The 20,052-nt window shown below is 47.3% G+C and overlaps 1 protein-coding gene across 1 annotated transcript; it reads left to right on the forward strand.

Annotated features, from left to right (window-relative positions):
• Positions 1-4,644: 4,644 nt before the first annotated feature.
• Positions 4,645-18,475, forward strand: LOC124695938. The gene is made up of 6 exons (XM_047228739.1): positions 4,645-4,686; positions 13,154-13,229; positions 14,447-14,917; positions 15,172-15,345; positions 16,679-17,597; positions 17,841-18,475. The coding sequence occupies exons 1-5, from the start codon at positions 4,645-4,647 to the stop codon at positions 16,693-16,695; spliced, it is 780 nt and encodes a 259-aa protein (XP_047084695.1). The 3' UTR covers positions 16,696-17,597; positions 17,841-18,475.
• The last annotated feature ends 1,577 nt before the right edge of the window (positions 18,476-20,052 follow it).

A 20,052-nucleotide genomic window follows, 5' to 3' on the forward strand; every position in this document is an offset into this window, starting at 1 on the left:
TTGCATGTCCCATGCTACCTTTCCAAACTATTTATTCAACTTGATCTTATCCCCTATCCGATGTTTTAGCTCTAGATCCTTTTTCCCACTCTGTTCTTTTGTTTTCATTTAATTCAAGTTAAATCTTCACAAAACCCAGAGTGGGAATGGTAGCTACAATATGTAGTAATCATCTACCCTTGAGATCATATTTTCCAAATTTATTGTTACTTTCTTTTAATAAATTTTTCCAAAACCCTATTTATTTTCTTCTCTATTCTTGACCACAAAACTACCTCTAGTTTTATTAAAACTTTTCAAATTATTCCTTCAAATAAAACAAGGGAATGAGATTGGTATGTTTATCATCTCATTTCCACTAAAGAATGATTTCTATATCATTATTCTGTTTTATTTTATTTCTATTTGACAAAATGCATGATTAGGGTACTCATAACATTTCTTGCTTTTCTCTTACTTTTTAAAATTGAGAAAATCTACCTTGTTTAATAAAGCGGGTAGAGCCCTTTTTGAAGTCCTATTTTCTACCTAGCTTCTCTCTATATTTTCAAATTTCACGTCAATTGTTTTCTTTCCAATTGTCCATAAACATTTGAGGAGATTCAATTACATACCAAATGAATTCTTTGTTAGATGCAACTCTTTGACAACTCATGTTCATCAAATTCACTTCTTTTCGATATCTATCAACCTACATTTTCCCCAAACTTTAGTTTGCCCAAATTGCTTAATTGATCCTCTTAATGATTTATTTCCATCCCTATCTTTGGAAAATCATTTAATTGTGTCTCAACCTCATTGAGTGAGTTAATCATCTTTTACACCATCCTCCATCTTTCATGCATTGCCATTTGGGCCTTACCCTTGTGTCGAGGGTACTCCTCGGCAATGCCCTCCGATAGGGGCTTAGGGTTGATGGAATCCTGTAAGCTCACACGAGACATCGGTTCACAGACAAGCGGGGAGAGCGATTTACCCAGGTTCGGGGCCCTCGATGAGGTAAAACCCTTACGTCCTGCCTTTCTGATCTTGATTATGAGAATATTGGGTTACAATGGGGTGCCGAAGGGTTCGGCTAAGATCTCGTCGAGAGGCTAAGTGCTGCAGCGACCTAGCTCTAAACTTCTGGTGGCTAAGATTGTTAAGATTGATCGTGTCCCTCGGCAGCCCCTCTCCTGGCCCTTATATAGGAGGCCAGGTCTCAAGAGATCTAACCGAGTACGACTAGGTTTACAGTAGTTCTATCTCTAAACCTTCCTTGTTCGGCTCCTTCCTTGCCTTGCATGTCAAGGAATCTTCCGCTTCGCCATCCAAGTGGCCCGTCTTGTCATCGAATACCTTCATGGGCCTCCAGCTATATCGTATAGGGTAGGGCAATGTCGGTTACCCGAAGGGTAATGCCCACGTCAGTAGCCCCCGAGTGTCTAGCCGAAGATAGTTCGGGTAGAGACTAAAGCATGCCTCCACCTAATGTTCTTTTCCTTGATTGTTTTTGTCCATCTTGTATCAGCATCATCTTCTTCTATCGGGTGCGCGTCAAGCGCTCCCGATGGGAGTAGCCCCCGAGTCTAGGTACGGATGCTTGCAATCCGTGCGTAGACTCAAGTTGTGCCACTCGAACGTTTTCCTCTGCCGAAGTTTTGTTGCAAGTCTTCATGGGTCATCCGATACATTTGTACCAAGGGTTGTTTTCTTCGATAAGTTTTCAACGCTTATGGGATAATAAGTAACGTGCCTAACTTTTGCTGGTTAATCGCCGATGGCAAAACAACGTCACCCTACGCAGAATCAAGTCCCCGGGCATGATCCTGGAGTGCAAAAAAGTTCTGTCGGGTGCGCATCCCGCGCTCCCGATGGGAGTAGCCCCCGAGTCTAGGTACGGATGCTTGCAATCCGTGCGTAGACTCAAGTTCTTCACAGGAATATCTTCGAATTCTCATTTTATCGGGTGCGCTTCAAGCGCTCCCGATGGGAGTAACCCCCGAGTCTGGACACGGGCGTTTGTGACCGGGTGCAGGCTCAAGCCTGAGCATCCGATGATTCTTCATTTTCCTCCGACTGCTCACGACAGTCTTCATGACGTCATCGATGACGTATCGCTGCTATGGTGTGACTGACAAGACTTGACCTGACGGGCCCACCCTAGTTCTGCGCAGGCAGTTTTTAGGGAGTGACCAGCGCACGCGCACCGACCGAGGCGTCTCCTCGATTTTCGCGCGTTGTGGGAATAATGGGCCGCCGGATCCGTTCTTCTCTTAGACGCCACGTGTACAGCTAGATCTGATCCACCTCCCACGATGCCTGTGAAGTTATGGCCACGATCTTGCATCAATTTTTACGGCATAAATAGAGGGCCTTCTTGCTTTTACTTTTTACGCCTCCCACTGCTCATCTTCTCGCCCGTCCTTTCATGTCACCTCTGTTCTTCCCTCAAGAGCTTCACGCGCCATGGGCAAGAAGAAGGGCGCCAGCGCCTCAGATGCGGCCAAAGTCAGCCGCGACTGGAGCGCCTCCGCCATTTCCAATCGTGATGTGAACAAGCTGCGAGCCCTCGGCCTTATTTCCTCATCTAAGGATGACATCCGTCTTCCAGGTGCCGTTTCTCGCCCAAGGCCTCCGAAGGGCTTTACCGTTATGTTCACTGCTTTCTTATTCCGTGGTCTCTCTCTTCCTGCCCACGAGTTTCTCGGTTCCCTTCTTTTCTTCTACGGGATTCAGCTCTGGCAGCTGACTCCTAACTCCATTCTCCACCTTTCTATCTTTATCACTGTCTGTGAAGCCTTCCTTGGCATTGACCCCCACTGGGGTCTTTGGAGGAAGATCTTCTATGTTAAGCGTCACAACGACAGCAATGGCCCCCCCGTCGTAGGTGGCGTTGGCTTTGTTGTCAGGAAGGAAGTCGACTATTTCGACTACCCGATGAAGGAATCCGTCCAAGGCTGGCGCAACAAATGGTTTTATCTGCGAGACCCTTTGGTGCCCGGGCGGCGCTTGAATCTCCCTCCTATTGAAGATAAACTGATAGCTCAGCCGAAGAAGTCCTGGCGAAACGCCCTTTCTCCTGAAGAGAGAGCGATAGCTGACAGGTTGTTCGACCAGGTCGTCCTGAAGAATACGGGAGGCTTGACGATGTGCGGCACTGAGGTAGTCTCAGTGTTCCTACAACGTCGAGTGCAGCCGCTGATGTCTCGACCACACCAATTGTGGCTTTATACTGGCAACGGTGACAAGTCCAGGGTCAGCTCTGTCGACCTGTCGGCCGATGAACTTCGAGATGAAGTCCGCCGTTTGACATGCCTCAGTATGAAGGACACTATTGGCTTGACATCGGCTCGTCCCCCTTATGATCTACACCATCTTCCGACTGAGGTAATTCTTGTTGTTTCTTGCTTGCTGTTGTTGTTTCTTTCTTCGTTGTGCTTCACAAACTTTCTTCTTCCGACAGGCCCCCGCCGTTGCTCAATGCTATCCTCCTACGCCTGAAAGCGGTGTGGAGCCAGAGGATGACGATGACGACTCCGAGGAGACCGAGGACGTCCAGCATGTCCTTGAGGACAGTGATGTCCAAGAGGAAGAGGCTGCCGAGGATGATGCCTTCATCAGGAGCAGGCGACGTAAGCAGGTAAACGATGATTTTATTACAACGACTGAATCAAATCCTAGCGGACAAGATAATGATGCCGTTGGAACTGCTTCGCCTTCTCCTGCCAAGAAACGTTCGACAGGCTTTTTTGCTGCCGAAGATGACCTGGACCTGTGAGCATCTATACCCCTTCTTCGACTTATTCTCTGTTGTTTTGCATGCTAATTGTGCACTCTTCTTAAGTAGCTTTGATGATGATGATGATGTTCCTCTCGCAAAGAGGACCAAATTATCCTTCGGGAGGACGGTATCAGCTAAGGAGCCGAATCCCTCTCCCGCCAAGTCGACGCTACCCTCGCGAACGGCTGTAGAGAAGATTCCAATGTCGAAGGTTATTCCTTCTGGCGACGTTCCCACCTCATCGGTTGCCCGCGATCACGTAAGTGTTTTACTTGTCTTGATTTCTTTCTTGCCTCGCAAAGCTTTTTTCATTCAACTGAATCTTCTTGGTTTTCTTTGTTGTAGCCGATTTATGCCACAGTTGAAGCGGTGGTAGACTTTGCCGAGCAGTTCACTCGACTGGAGTCTGAAAACACTCAGCTTCGGAAGAACGTCAAAACTTCGGCTGATCAGGTGCTGGAGGCCAACAGGCTTGCCACCGATGCCAAAAACGAAAATGTCTTGCTGAAGGAGGAGTTGAAGAAGCTGAAGCGACAGATGAAGGACGAACAAGATGCCAAGCGCAAAGCTGCAGCCGCAGCCGACGAGAAGGAAGGCGTCCTTCGTGAGTCCATCACGAATTTATTGGGTAAAGTTCTTGGCACATAGCTCATTTTGTAGTATTTCCTTTTGGGTTACTGATCTGTCCTCTTTTAGAGGCTGCCGATATAACCATTACTCGGGCGCGCATGCTTCGGGAGGACTCTACATCTGACGCCCTTTCTCTCGCCGCTGAGTCCAACATCCAAGTTCTTGGGCTTCTGCAGAAAACTAAAGGAGCATTGTTGAGGCTATACTCGATGATTTTCCCAAAGGTGAAGCAGGACAAGACTCTCGGCGAGATGGCGGATGCTTTCCTCGTCGACTCTTCTGAGCCTGTGGAGGTATTGAAACGCCGTAACCGCTTGTTTGGGGCGGTTCTTACTTTCCAGCTGCTGATGGGCCATGGGATGGGGTCTGACTTAGAGAAGTTGTCCAAGGCATTGCCTGTGGACGACGACAATCGCCTAGTTGACCTTGAACCCTTCAAACGATCGGCGGTGGCATGTGCTAATCAGCTCCTCAAATTGGTTGATGAAGCCCAGTCCAAGTCTGCATCTGAAGCTGCCCCTGGCTCATCATCGGCACTTCCTTGAATGCTTGATTTATTAATTGTAATTAAGACCTGATGCAATTTGGCTTGATCCTGTTTTATTTTGGCTCTGTAGTCAGTTCGAACAATCTTTTGAATGTAACACATACACTCCAGTGCTCTCGATGGGAGATTTATGTTAGTGCTATTCTGATCTGAAAGTTGTACTGCAGATTCCTTCATCTTCCTCCCGCGTCGAACCTTTTTCAAATTCTTCGGCTAGTGATGAATCTGGCCTTGTTCGTTCTTTTACGCGACAAAGTGTCTCGTCTGAATAAAGATATTACCTCCCTTCACGCGATGGCAGCGTTGTTGAAGAAGAAGAGTGAGATAGCGACTGCCATTGAACAACATGCACTCAATCGTCTTCATGTTGCTACCAAAAGTTTGGGCTGTAAGTGCCAACCCTTCTTTTGATTTCTGACGGAGCCTGGATGTTCCCTTAACTGATATTTGTTCCTTTTCAGTCGTATCTTCAGATAAATCTGAGGAGAACAAGAAGATCCATGAAAAGGTTGAGGCGATGACTGACGTTGCTCACCCGAAACACGATTTATGGTTGCATCGTCCGAAGGCTGTTATCGTGGCGAAGTTCGAGCATCGGGCAGAGAAGGTGCACTACTACTTTGATAAATTCCACGCTCATCTCACGATGGTTTGGAAGACTTTGTTCCCTCTGGATCAAGCACCCGAAACTCTGTCTGCTTTGTTCACCCGATTCAAATCTTCGGAGAGGATTCGACTGCTGGTGTGAAAAGAACTCCTGGCTGGCGCTGAACTCGCCTTTGCTTCAGTATTGGCATGTCATCCATATTTAGACTTGAAGGCCATAGCGAACATCGAGAGAAGTTTAGGTCAATATTATGATATCGCTATAGGTCCTGCATATACCATCATCTCGCGGATGGAGACAGGTATTGAGAGAGATCTGAGAGCCCAAGGAAACCAAGGAGCCCCGTCGTGAATGTAATAACTTTTGTACCTGCACAAGATTGTTTTATGTAGATTCAACGTGTGCGTTGCACATCATGTAATCCTGGTGAATTTGTTAATTCGATTGATAATTTATTGTCAAGGGCGGCTGAGTGATCAATTCAACCTGCTCTCCCGACGACTTTGTTGTAATTTGCAATTTTATTGCGAAGTCGATAAGTAAGTTTTGTAGGAGCGATACCCGTCGACTTAATCGAGGGAATTAGATGCTTGGGTTCGTCACACGGTGCACCGGTTTGAGCCTCATTTTAGGATAGTATAACCATCGACTGCAGCACTCGCGTATTTTCTCGAGGCTTGGATTGGTTGTTTTGTGTGTCATTAACCTTAGCTCTCACTTAGAGTATTTAATTAACGACACTGTGCAAGCATGTTTTTGGCCAGCGCTCCCGATGGGAGTAAGAGCCAACGATAGGGGCCCCGAACGATTTATTCGGATGACGGCATGGATCAAGAAAAAAGGTGGAAAATCTGATTAGAATTTTATTCATAATGCAAAAGCGACCTTAAGGGCTGTCGAGTAAATAAAAATAATTGTATCCTATGTATAGAACCGTCGCAACTGTGCGATGTTCCATGGATTCCCAACGTCTTTTCCCGAAGTTGGGTTTTTGAGCCGATATGCTCCTCCTGGTATCACTTCAGTGACGATATATGGTCCTTCCCATGGAGACTCGAGTTTCAAGGGCCTTTCTTGCTTCAGCCGCAGTACCATATCTCCAACATTAAAGCTTCGACTGCGTATTCGTCGGCTATGATAATTTCTCAACGCCTGCTGGTATACCTTCGTTCTTGCCAAAGCAATATCTCGAGCTTCGTCGAGGAGATCCATAGCATTCTGCAGCTCGATGTTGGAAGAGGATTCTGTGTATGTTGTTGCTCGAGGAGCTTCGAACCGAACGTCGGCTGGCAGAACTGCTTCGGCTCCATGTACCAAGAAGAAAGGGGTATATTGAGTCGACCTGTTAGGTGTGGTACGCAAACTCCAAAGTACAGATGGTAACTCCTCGACCCAAGCTCCAGCTGCACCCGTAAGGCGTTTCTTGAGGCCATCCCCTATTACACCATTGATCCTTTCCACCTGGCCGTTGGTCTGTCGGTGGGCCACTTATGCAAATTTCAGTTAAGATTCCTCCGTCATCACAAAATTTTCGAAACTCTTTGGAGTCAAAGTTAGATCCGTTGTCTGTGACGATACTGTGAGGCATACCAAATCGACAGGTTATTCCCCTGAAGAACTGAACTGCTGTTTCGGCTTTCTGGTTTCGTACAGTGCTCGCCTCGATCCACTTGGTGAATTTGTCGAATGCGACCAGTAGGTACGTGTGTCCTCCGGGCGATGACCTTGGCAGTGGTCCAACTTGGTCGAGTCCCCATTGAGCAAAGGGCCACGCCAGAGGTATTGTCATCAGATCTGTCGCATGGGCGTGCGGTTTTGGTGAGAAGCGCTGGCAGGGGTCGCACTTCATGACCCGATCTCGAGCATCCGATGCCGCCATTGGCCAGTAAAATCCTGCTCTAAAGGCTTTCGCCACAAGGGCCCTGCTTCCCGCGTGGTGTCCGTAACTTCCTTCGTGTATCTCGCGCAACAGTGCTTTTCCATCGTCAATGGCAATACACCTTTGGAAAATACCAGAAATGCTGCGCTTGTAGATTTCACCATTCACCACAGTGAAGGCTTTTGAGCGCCTGACGATTCGTCTTGCTTCTACTGGATCCTCCGGCAACTCCTGCTTTGTTAGGTACGTTAGGAATGGTTTGGTCCATAGTGGCTCATGGAGGAGGACCTGTTCCGCAAGTGGAGGTGGAGTTTCTTCGGCAATTTCTTGCGGACTCGCCTCCGATTCGTCAGCCGACGGCTTTGGAGGTGCCGACGCTTTCTCTTTTATCGATCGCTGAGCGATCACTTCGTAGAACACTCCGTCTGGAATGGGGGAGCACGTGGACCCGATGTTTGCCAGAGAGTCGGCTTCCTCATTGCTGGCTCTGCCGATATGTTTAAGTTCGCACCCTTCAAATTTGGCTTCCATATTTTGGTACAACTGTCGGTAGGCGATCATGTTGTTACTGACCGCGTCACATAGGTTCATCGACTGTTGTACTACCAGGTTTGAGTCTCCATAAATTTCCAGGCGAGTTGCCCCACATGCCTTTGCCATCTTCATTCCGTGCAACAGCGCCTCGTACTCTGCCTCGTTATTTGTTGGCAGGGAGAAATTCATACGTAGTATGTACTTCATCTTATCTCCTTGTGGTGATATTAGTACCACCCCTGCTCCTGCGCCTGTGCTCTGTTTCGACCCGTCGAAGTACATTGTCCATGACCCCGACATGTCGGGTGCTGCTGGTGTCTGTGATTGGATCCAATCTGCCACGTAATCTAGGAGGATTTGGGATTTTATCGCCGTTTGATTAACGTAAGTTATGTCGTGTGGTGCTATTTCGATGGCCTATTGAGACACTCGACCCGTGGCCTCTGGGTTAGTCATTATGTTCTTCAATGGTGCTTCGCTTACGACGATAATCGGGTGCTCTGTGAAATAGTGCCGTAGCTTGCGAGCTGACCTCCACATCTGCGTATGCCGGCTTCGATGATGGGGGTACCTCCGCTGCAGGTGTGAGCACTTCACTGAGGTAGTAAACAGGCCTCTGCACACCGTGAACTCTCCCTGCTTCTTCTCGTTCGACGACCAAAACGCTGCTAAAGACTTGGGCCGTTGCAGCTATGTACATAAGCAGAGTTTCTTTCTCGCGGGGGGTTACGAGGACTGGGGATGTCAATAAGATTCTCTTCAGATTGTCGAAAGACTCCTGCGCCTCATTCGTCCACTCGATTTTTTCTGACTTTTTCATCAAGTTGTAGAAGGGCAAAGCTTTTTCCCCTAGTTTGGCGATGAATCTGCTAAGTGCTGCCAATCGTCCTGCCAACTGCTGCACTTGGTGCAGATTCTTTGGCGGCTCCATGTCGAGAATAGCTTTGATCTTCAAAGGTTAGCTTCTATTCCTCTAGCTGAGATGAAGTAGCCGATTAATTGTCCCCCTGGCACCCCGAAGAAGCATTTCTTCGGGTTCAGCTTGATTTTGTACTTGTCTAGGTTGTCGAAGGTTTCCCGCAAATCGTCGATGAGAGTGGTGGCGTGCTTCGTTTTTACCACAATATCATCGATGTAGACTTCGATGTTCCTCCCGATCTGTTCTCCAAGGCAAGCTTGCATGCACCGTTGGTAAGTTGCCCCTGCATTCTTCAACCCGAAGGTCATGACGTTGTAGCAGAAAACGCCGTGTGGGGTGATGAACGCAGTTAACTCCTGGTCTTCTTTCTTGAGCTTGATCTGGTTATACCCGGAGTATGCATCAAGGAAGGAGAGGCGGTCGCATCCAGCTGTGGAGTCGACTATCTGGTCTATACGAGGCAGCGGGAAGTGGTCTTTTGGGCAGTTCTTATTAAGGCTGGTGTAATCGATACACATCCGGAGAGCGGTTGTGTCTTTTTCGGTACCATAACAGGATTAGCCACCCACTCAGCTTCCTTAAGCTCTCGAATGAATCCTGCCTTGCGGAGTCGACTAACTTCTTCGCCATTTGCTTGTCTCTTCGGCTCGGAAAATCGGCGCATCAACTGTTGTATTGGTTTGGCTGTTGGGTCAACATTGAGGGCGTGCTCAGCGAGTTCCCTGGGGATACCTGGCATGTCGGATGGTTCCCATGCAAATATCTCCCAGCGCTCACGGAGGAACTCGATGAGCGCGCCTTCCTATGCATCAGTAAGGTCTGCCGACGTATTGACCGTCTTCTTCGGGTCAGTGGGGTGCACCTGCAGCTTCTTTGCTTCCTTCGCAGCGTCAAATTCGTCGGCCCTTACGTTTCGATTGTCGGCTGGAGGCTGCGTATGATCCGTGACGGCGTCGACAGCGTTGAGTTCTTCCTTGGCTCTGAACCTTGAGGCGATCTTTTGGAATTCTCTATCGCAGTTGTCTGAACGGGTAAAGCTTCCATGAACGGTTATTGGTGTCCCATTGTTGCCAGGAATCTTCAGTTTCAGGTACGCATAATGAGGTACGGCCATAAATTTGGCGAAGGCAGGCCTGCCGAGGATGGCATGGTACTGAGATTCCCAGTCAACTACTTCAAACTCGATTTTTTCCTTCCTGAAATTGCCAGGCGTGCCAAAAACTACATCCGAGTGATGTTTTACCTAGAGAATAAGCGGGTCGAGTCGGTATAATGCCATGGAATCCTGTATCGGACTCTCTTAGCATGTCGACTGTTAAACCCATTGCTTTCATCGTGTCGGCGAATAACAGGTTCAAACCACTTCCTCCGTCCATGAATACTTTGCTCATATTGTACCCTCCGATCTGCGCCTCGAGGACCGAGGGCTGCATGACCTGGCCTAGGAACGGCCTTCGGGTGATCCGCCCCTGCTGAAGGAGATGCTCCGATCGACCGATCGATGAATTCGGGTGTATCAACCATAGCGACTTCCACATATTTCACTTCTCGTGAGAATTTTTTGATTTCTCTCTTTGAAAAGCTGGTTTTATGGATCTTGTTGACCTGCCCACATGGCTCCGAGAACACCTCAGTCGGTACATACTTGTCTCCTTCTGCTGGCTCGTATGGCTCTGGTACATACGGTTCTGGCGGATAACTGTAAGATCCTGCCCTTCTCTCCATTGTGTGAACCCTTGACATGGCTTCGGCTCTGAGGTCGTCACAGAACTGCCGAATCTCCAGGAAGTGTCGGCAGCCCCTTAGCAGGTGACTGGATTTCTCTCGACCATCCTTCGGATCGATGTAAGAGTGAAGGTAACATGGTGCCTCGAGCTGCTCCGTAGCCGATAGATACGGTGAGCGAGTGCGGCCCTGGATCGGTTGCGTGTCCTGGCATCCTAGTTCGAACTGATGAGGGCGAGTTGCTGTACGTTCTTCCTCTTCACGGCGCGAGTCCCTTCGTCTTTTCCTTCGCCCCGTTGTGACGTCGAAACTTCCTCGGTTGCCTTCTTGCATGTTTCTGGATGGAACTTCCAGGGTTGTTGCCGGAGTGACACCTGCCGAAACTGAGGTCCTCGGGCCAGATGCACTTGTCCTAGGGAGGCGAAGGAAGCCTCCGGAGTCGATGATGAAGTGGACACTACCAAAAGTTGTGTTCATGCCGCCGCACGATTCTGCAGGGATCGGGTGCGGCGCCTCGGGATGTGGTACGAACTCAAAGGATCCGCAGCGGATCGAGTCTTTCGGATCTGATGGCGTCGGTGACTCGAGTAAGAACGCCGCAGATGTAACTGGTACTGCCGATGACCTGCCTTGTGCCGATAGGGTTCCCACAGACGGCGCCAATTGTCGAGGGTACTCCTCGGCAATGCCCTCCGATAGGGGCTTAGGGTTGATGGAATCCTGTAAGCTGACACGAGACATCGGTTCACAGACAAGCGGGGAGAGCGATTTACCCGAGGTTCGGGGCCCTCGATGAGTAAAACCCTTATGTCCTCGCTCGTCCGATCTTGATTATGAGAATATTGGGTTACAATGGGGTGCCGAAGGGTTCAGCTAAGATCTCGTCGAGAGGCTAAGTGATGCAGCGACCTAGCTCTAAACTTCTGGTGGCTAAGATTGCTAAGATTGATCGTGTCCCTCGGCAGCCCCTCTCCTGGCCCTTATATAGGAGGCCAGGTCTCAAGAGATCTAACCGAGTACGACTAGGTTTACAGTAGTTCTATCTCTAAACCTTCCTTGTTCGGCTCCTTCCTTGCCTTGCCTGTCAAGGAATCTTCCGCTTCGCCATCCAAGTGGCCCGTCTTGTCATCGAATACCTTCATGGGCCTCCAGCTATATCGTATAGGGTAGGGCAATGTCGGTTACCCGAAGGGTAATGCCCACGTCACCTTGTTCTTCTATGCATGGCACGTCAGGAGAAAAATAGAGCCGGCCAAGCCATCCTTGGCATATGTGCACTCCATTTCTTTCTCTCTCCCTCCCTATTTTGGTTAAGCCACTCCACCACCACCAGTATCATACCTTGATTGATATTCTTGGTCATTTGACCACTTTGGCAAATGTGAGCCGGCCATGCCATTTGTTGCATGCATGAGTGTGCCATTCTCTTCCATCCCTCTCTCTTTCTATTTTATTGATCACCACCAAGCCAAGGCACACTCACCCCTCCAGCAGCCCTACCCTTCTCTCTTGTCCAACCTGGTCGCTGCTACAATGCATCATTGTCTGTTTGCTCTTGGAAAGAAGGAGAGAGAGAGAGGCATATCCTTTTACATCAAATTCTTGGAATGATCTTGCAGCACAGCAGCAACCCCTCTCTTCACACCCAGCCTGTACCTGCACGACTACATGACCATTCACGCCCTACTCCTCCCTCTTGTCTCTCCCCTATCAGCCTAGACCGGCACCTTCAGTCACCTCCCACCCGTGGTCACCCAGATGAGGACAACCTCTCCCTCCGTTCACTCTGTTGCTCAGCCCACGATTCCAGCATGCCATCGACGTTTCCTGCACCTCTCTGACCCTCCTGGACAACTCCCTTGCCACCCCTTCTTACCCCCCATCGCTGACACCCGCTCGACACCTACTTGTGGTGACCGTGCACGTCGCCGTGGCCACGGCCACGTCGACTACCTCACCACCTCGCTCTGGTCGCTCCCACCGCTAGACACCATGGCCACTACACGCCACCACCTCGGAAGCATCCGCAGCACCGCTCCCTCCCCTCCTTCTGCAAGCCACCGACCCCGCCACTTAGCTGGCATTTCATCGAACGCCTGGCAGCAGGACGCGACGTCTCCGCGCCTGGCGTTTCTCTCACGCTCCCGACTCCTGTGCCCCTCCAAAACCCTCTCACGCGCGTACAGATGCATCCCTTGCGCCGGAGCTCGCCAATCATCATGGAGGAGTTCTCCCGTGGTTGATATGGGCGATGTCCACGGTGCACCGCGGGCAGCCGGCTGTCGGCACGCTCCCGAGCCTCGCGCGTGCTTATAATCCCTCCAATCCCGTCTCCCACTCTCACACATACCTCTCCTTTCTCTCAGAAGAGCCCCGCTCCTCTCTTTCCTCGTCGGCGGAGAAGAACCGAGCGAGTTCATCGTCCGGCCGCCCGTCACGGACATGGCCGCTGCTCCCCTCCGTCTCTCTCTCCGGACCCCCTCTCTGTTCCCTATCTCTGCACCATCTCCTTCTTCTCTCGAGCCTAACCTGGCCCTTTTTCTTTCCAGGAGAGCGCCGCCTCGTCCAGTTTCGTCGCCGGTGCTGAGTCCATCGCGGCTGTCTCCATCGTCGACGCGGGGCACAGTTCGTGCTGACGCCCTGGAGGCAGCAACTGCTCGCGCGCGACGCCAGCTGTGTCGTACCTATCTCTTCTGAGTCTCCACGCCGCCCCTGCATCTCCAGAAGTCCCACGGTGAGCCGCCCGTCACCATCGACCACCGCTCCGGCCGGTTCTGTTTCCGTCGCCGTGACCTCCACTCGGAAGCGCTCCTTCCGCCGAGCCCGACGCGCCTGACCCAACCGTCTTCTGTGACCGGAGGTGAGCACAAGAGCTGCCAGAAGTAGTCAGGGTTTTCCGCCGGCGTCTCACGTCGGGAGGAGGACGACGTCCTTCGCATGCATGCGGTCAACGCGGGGCCCGCACGCCTGTGTGGCCCGCCACGTCCCCGCAATTCAAGCGGGATGGCCTCCCGCGCGACCGCATCTCTGCCGGGCCGAATCTGCACTACAAGAAATGTGTTAACTAATGACCTATTTAGAGTGACCACAAATATATTAGTCATAACTCTACGACCATTTCACAATAAGTGGTCGTAAGCCATTTGGGAGGGTCCAAACCCTCAATCATCACGACCTTTTTTGTTAGAAAGGTCATGATCTTGTTACACGAAATGGTCATAGAGAAACTGATACACTTTAGGAGTTTATCGTTAGCCAACTACAACCAATTTAAATGGTCATGGCTGCAAATTCGTGATGCTTAAAAATTACTGGCCAAGCACCTCAACAAATTCGCCTACTTGTCATGTCCATGTGTTAACATCTGCTTAGCTTTTATCCACCTCTTTAGTTTTGTTTCCGTCTCATGTTCATGTGTAATTTTTTGGGACCCACTAAGCTTTTTTTTACTTACTCCCCCATACCGATTTATAGGGGTATTACGTATTTCGAGAAAAAAAATTGACTACTAATTTCATGAACAAAATATATTATTAAACAATTCTTTTAAATATGAATACAATGGTATAATTTTTGTGGCATATATTGCATATTTTGTTAATCAAATTTATGGAGGTAAGTTACTTGTTTTGTTCCTTCTTCTAATTATTAATGTTTAGTTTGTGTTTTTATTTACTTTTTGTAGTGAGAACCCAAACCTACACATAAAAACAGAGGTTTATCTATGGAGCCAGAGGAACCTACAGCGCGGCAAAGAAGATCGGGAACCAAAATTTAGAGCGGCAGGTGTGCGCCAAATTTCCGTGAAGTCTCCATTAAGAAAACAGAGGCTGACACGTAAGAGCGGGAGATCCGAGTTTTCAGAACCACGGGCGGGATCGCAGTAGCGGAAAGACCAAAATTTTCCCAAGTCTCCAGCTCAAAAAAAGCCCTACGCATATTCCTCCGCCACCCCACTCTTCTTCTCTCCCTGCCGCCACATGTATCTTCTCTCCAGCCACCGCGCCCACGGGATGTGCTCTCCGTCGCCGCACTGTTCCCCTCCAGATACAGCCTCCGTTTCACCCATCGCCTCCTCGATTGTGAGGACCACCCCGTCGCTTCACGGCCTCGCGGCGACGGGATCCACCCCACCCCTCTCTTCCTAGACCATCGATTCCGCCCCCTGCCGCTGGATTCCCCGGTCTCCTTGCTGCCGGATGCGGCCTTTCCCGGCGTCCCTGCCGCCGGATCCGGCTGCACCCGACCCTGCTTGCTCTCCCGAGTATCGGCTCCGAGGGCGAGGCCCACCAGACCACCGCCGTCTCCTCTAGGTACGAGACCGAACCCTAAATCCCGCCATCTACTTTTCTCTTCTATTTCGTCCGCCGCCGCCTCCCATCGATCAGCTCTTGAGACCGTAGTCTAAGCCTCTCCCTCAGTACACCGCCGTCCACCCCTATCCCTCTCCCTCCCGACGAGGACGCAAGCGATTCGTTTTCATGGAAATCCCAGATCCGCGCAACTGCTTTCGATTCACTTTGATTCCGTGATGCGTGTCGCGTTCTAATTCTCGGTTTGATTTCAGGAAGGACCGAAATGATAACCGGTTGCCAGATCTTGCGCCTCGACAACTTCGTCTTCGGCCAGTTCGGCGCCGGGAGCAACTGGGCCAAGGGACCCTACACCAAGGGCGCCGAGCTCATTGACTGTGTCCTCGACGTCGTCCGCGTGGAGGCCAAGAACTGCGACTGCCTCGATGGTAATATTCCCATCCCGTCTAGTCTGTATCCCAATTCTGTTAGGGATTGATGTGTTGGCGTGAGATCTAGGCTGATACTTTGTCTAGGAGTGAGGATTCAGTCTGGATATACGGTTGAAGTTACGATGGGTGGCATTTATGCGAGGTGTTGTTTTTTGCATCCCTAGAGATGATATGTGTGCTAATTGTTTGATGTATTTTTCTCAGCATTCATGGCTACTGGGCTGTGTGCATTAATCTGTTGCAGTTGTGGGTTGCTGTTGATCATTAATTTGCTATGTAGCATCCTAATTGATCTTCTGAGTGGTAGATGATTTGATAGAAGTTGTCCTGTTACTCTTTGGTCTGTTTGTAATGCCTCTTGGCTTTAAAGCATACTTTATTATTCATTTTGGTTGTATTTTAAGCACCTTAAAGGATTGCTTAAATGATGTGGTTAATAGAATAAGCATCACTGCACCATTTCATTTTTGCTGCTATTTCATGCTAAAATAATATAACAGGTGTCATGACTTGGGGTAAAATTGGCAACACTATTGTTTTGTCTGATCTTGTAAATGCCTAAAAGTACAACATAAAAATAATCTGCATGAGACACAATCTAAAAAGTTGTAAATGCTTTTCACATGGTATTTTAGATGATGACGACTTGCTAGCGAATTTTAAATTCACGTTTCATCAAACTATTTCTATTTTTAGATAGCAAACACTCAAAACTAAAGACTGCAGCTTTTGAGGTACATTGACTAGTTTTTGTAATCATTGGTCTAGCTACTGTGGTAGCCAATGGTGTGTAATTCTGGCTTTACATTTTTGTTTGCAGTTATATGCCAGATGCAGTATTGCTGCCATAATTCGTGTGTATATGTTGAAGCAGTATAAAGATGCTTTACTTTCTGTTTGCAATTATTGCATTTTTTGTCGTTGAATACTGCCTACCCTGTTTATAAGGCTGCTCCCTGTCTTGGTTTACAAGGCTCAGTCTGAAATAATATTTGTCCCATATTACCTCTTCTCTTTGACCTGCATGGATTTAATTAGGAATAGTATAATCCCTCTAATTTACTGTCCACATCTCCTTTTTTTAGCTCACTGGAAATAAATTGGTACATGAGGGTGGGGAGTAAAACTAAACAAGTTAGCATGGGGATTGGTTGCATTCGTGTGGTGTGAAAAAATGATGGCTGCAAGCCTGCGCTGATGGCTTCTATTAAATCTGGGTAGCAGCTGATTTGACTATTGGGCATTGTGATGTCGATTTGAATATTGGGTTTATGCAGACCTACTGTTTGTTAAATAAAGGCTTAATTTACAAGCTTTTGTCTATTCGCAGACCTGAACGCGACATGATGCTTACCTGTGTTCTGGAGTGCGTCAACCCAGGCTACGACACTACGTTCACAGCATTGAATTAACTGCAGTGTGCTTTCTCCCGAGAACAAAGGGATTTACCTCAACCTAGTACATAATGGGCAGCTGATTCTTTTCCTCATTATACTATGTGTGTTACATTGTAAGGTTAAAAGTTCAGTCATGATTGCTGAGTTGGTGACCATGGTCTATGTTCAGTAATGCTGGAAGTAGTCCTAATAGTTAAGTACTGTCGTTCGTGTTATTTGCATGCCATCTAATGCATTTAACTACTTTCTGAAATTGCAAGATGAGCATACAGATAATTAGGTGGGTAGTAGTTTCTTGTCTGGCTTGTCATATCTACTGGCTAGTGTGTTGCATGCATGTGTAAGACAATACTGTCATAATTACTACTGGTTTTGGTGGATTGTTAAGCTATAGGAGTTGATGCATTAGGTTGGAATGCACTGTATGTGGCTACTGAATTCATCTCCTATGTAATGGATTAGGTTTTTTCTTGTATTCTCGGTTGTATTCAATGGAGATATGTTATACATCATCTTTTCCTCTAGTAGTAGTACTACTACTACTGGTTTACGTATACTACCTGTAACAGTTTTCATTACTAAGATCTTCATTACTAACATCAAGCCAGTAGCCCAGGTCCTCAAGTACTTATTTTGATTACATCATGAGGTTCTCTAAATTTTTCAGATGCATGATGGCATTACAGACCCCAAGATTTCTTATGGTACTTCTTGAACAGTTCCTTTCCGGCTAGCTCTTGGGACCGCAGGGCTGACTTTTGCACAAATGAGTACCTGCAATGCCCAGCGTCAACAATGATGCGGACCAGATCTTCAACTGCAGCCCCATCCATCGCATCTTCACGTAGTCAGGTATCTACTTGTGCTGCCTATGGATATGCATGGATCCGGTAAGTTTTCTTTTAGGCACATGGTACGACATATGATGCATGTATAAAATATATGCATGTTTTCCGATGCTTGGTGATGCTTTTTGAATGAAATTTGTGCATAGTAAATCTGAAATACCGCTTTCTGTTTCATGAATAGCCCCTTCAACGATGATGAGTTGTTTACTTAGATTTGATATTGTTGTCCTTGTACTTTAATGATCAGGTTGTTAACCGCATCATCAAGAAGAGGATTCGTGTCCGTGTGGAGCATTGCAGCCATCCATGGCTAGGAGTTCCAGCTGACTCGACCCAGTTGCTGCTATCTCCTTCATCCATGAGCTGAGCACATCTACAGGAATTCTGCAGTTAACGAAGTTAAGAAATATACAGAATACTCATGCAGAACTGTGGCTGTTTTGAATATGGTCCAAGTATCACAATTTTCTTTGCCTAATTGTTTCCTGCTAATGCTAACTTGTCTAGTGTAGCTGGGCTTGTCTTTCCGCATAGTGTGCTTTCGGCATAGTTTGCTTTCTGAATGCCGCGGGATGTGCTGCTTTGTGTGGGCTGTAGTTTTATGTTTATATGCTTTGATTGCTACCACTTCTCCTTCTGCAGGATTAAGAGCAACACATTATTGTTTTGTTTTATTCTTAGTAGATATTAACTATATTAATACTAACATGTGGCTTTCTCTCTTATACAGGAGTTCTATGGTAAAAAAAATGAAAGAATTTCGTTACTTCTAGAGGTGTTGGCCTAGTTTTGGGAACTAGTACTATGTTGGACCAGTTGTGGGAGCTAGTGATCGACCTGTGAGATGTATATTCTGGGGAATTGTGAATATGTTATTTGATATGTGCTTGAGAAAATTTACTTGTTATTTGATATGTGCTTTGAGAAAATTCACTGTTATTTGATAAGTGCTGAGATACTTGGTTTTTTTTTTGAGACAAAGCTGAGATACTGTTATTTTGATATGTGATGTGAATTCTGTTGGAAAGACATGTCAAGACGCCACGGCCCAAAAATCATTGGACAACCCCGAATAATTGGGCTGTGAAAAGGCATGGCTTGATAAGAAAATGGACTGTAAAATGGCCCAAGACGGAATTGATTGTAAAATGGCTTTGGCCCAGAAATTAAAAAGGCCAAGCGTTTTGGCATGGCCCAATAAACTGAATATTTCACAATAAGAATAGATAAATGGGCTGGAATTTTGGGCTTGGCCCATGCTGATGACAGAACTGGATTGGGCTGATTTTAATCCACAACCATTTGGTTTGGTCATAGATTTGCCACGTGGGATTTGCCACGTTGGATCTGACGTGGACACCTTAGATTTCCAACGACCAAAATTTTGGTCGTAGATTCTACGACCATCAATTTTAGTCATAACCCTCTACGACCATTTTAGAAAAAAGGTCGTTGTGCTCCGTCAGTGACGCTCAACTGGCGACCAACATTTATTGGTCACATTGTGGTCATAAATGGCGCACAATGACCTTTCAGCGACCAATATGGAGGGTCGCTAGTCACCATATTTCTTGTAGTGCTGGCCAGGCCCAGTACCCCGGCCCGTTTCTTTTTCTCTTTATTTCTGTTTTCAAAAACTTCCAGTAAATCCTGCTGAGCTTTTAAATCACCATTTATTCCTCGGTGATCTGATTTAGATGATTAAAATTTCTGATTGCTCGTGAATGAATTCCTAACCAGATACAATTGCATGCATGTGATTAGGGGTTGTAAAAATGTGCTGATAAATAAAACCCTAGAATGTTACTGATTGTGTAATTTATTTGGTGTGTGAGAATTAAAGATGCTTTTTGCATGAGGTTGATTTTGTTGTGATGTAGAAGTATATACCTCTATTTTGGCACTGGTCCCACATGCAAAATCTTCCTATATTTTGTTTGGTTAGCAAATTAAATTTTGTCCAAAGAGCTCTTCTCTGATTTTTAATTCAAAAACTACACATTCTCTTCAAGCAAATGCAAGGTCTACCAGTAGATATAATGTTAAGGTATTTCTGTGCAAAAGAAAATAATTTTTAGAGTTGTAAATTAGGCCTGGTGAATTTATATCTGAAACAGGGCATCTTTTTAGTATTTTATTTTTGTAAATTCTTTTACAAATCGAGAAAAATGTCAAACCGGTGGGGTTGGATCACAAATAGCATTAGCTACCCAGGTGTGTGCTTGGATTTGGTTGGTGATGCTACGATACTGGTGAGCCTAGCTATTTGTTTGCTTTGGTTCCTATCTTGTTTAAATTGTCTAGGTTATTTAAAAATTTATTTGCATGTGATTCTTGTGCATTTGTACTCTAAAGGTTATTAGATTTCCGTAGGTATGCTGCATGCATTTTTGTGACATACAGAAAGATTTATACCATTTAAATGGTTCTTAAGTCATTTCTGGAATTGTAAAAATGAT

Source organism: Lolium rigidum, chromosome 3 (genome assembly GCF_022539505.1).
Source record: "Lolium rigidum isolate FL_2022 chromosome 3, APGP_CSIRO_Lrig_0.1, whole genome shotgun sequence".
NCBI lineage: Eukaryota > Viridiplantae > Streptophyta > Magnoliopsida > Poales > Poaceae > Lolium > Lolium rigidum.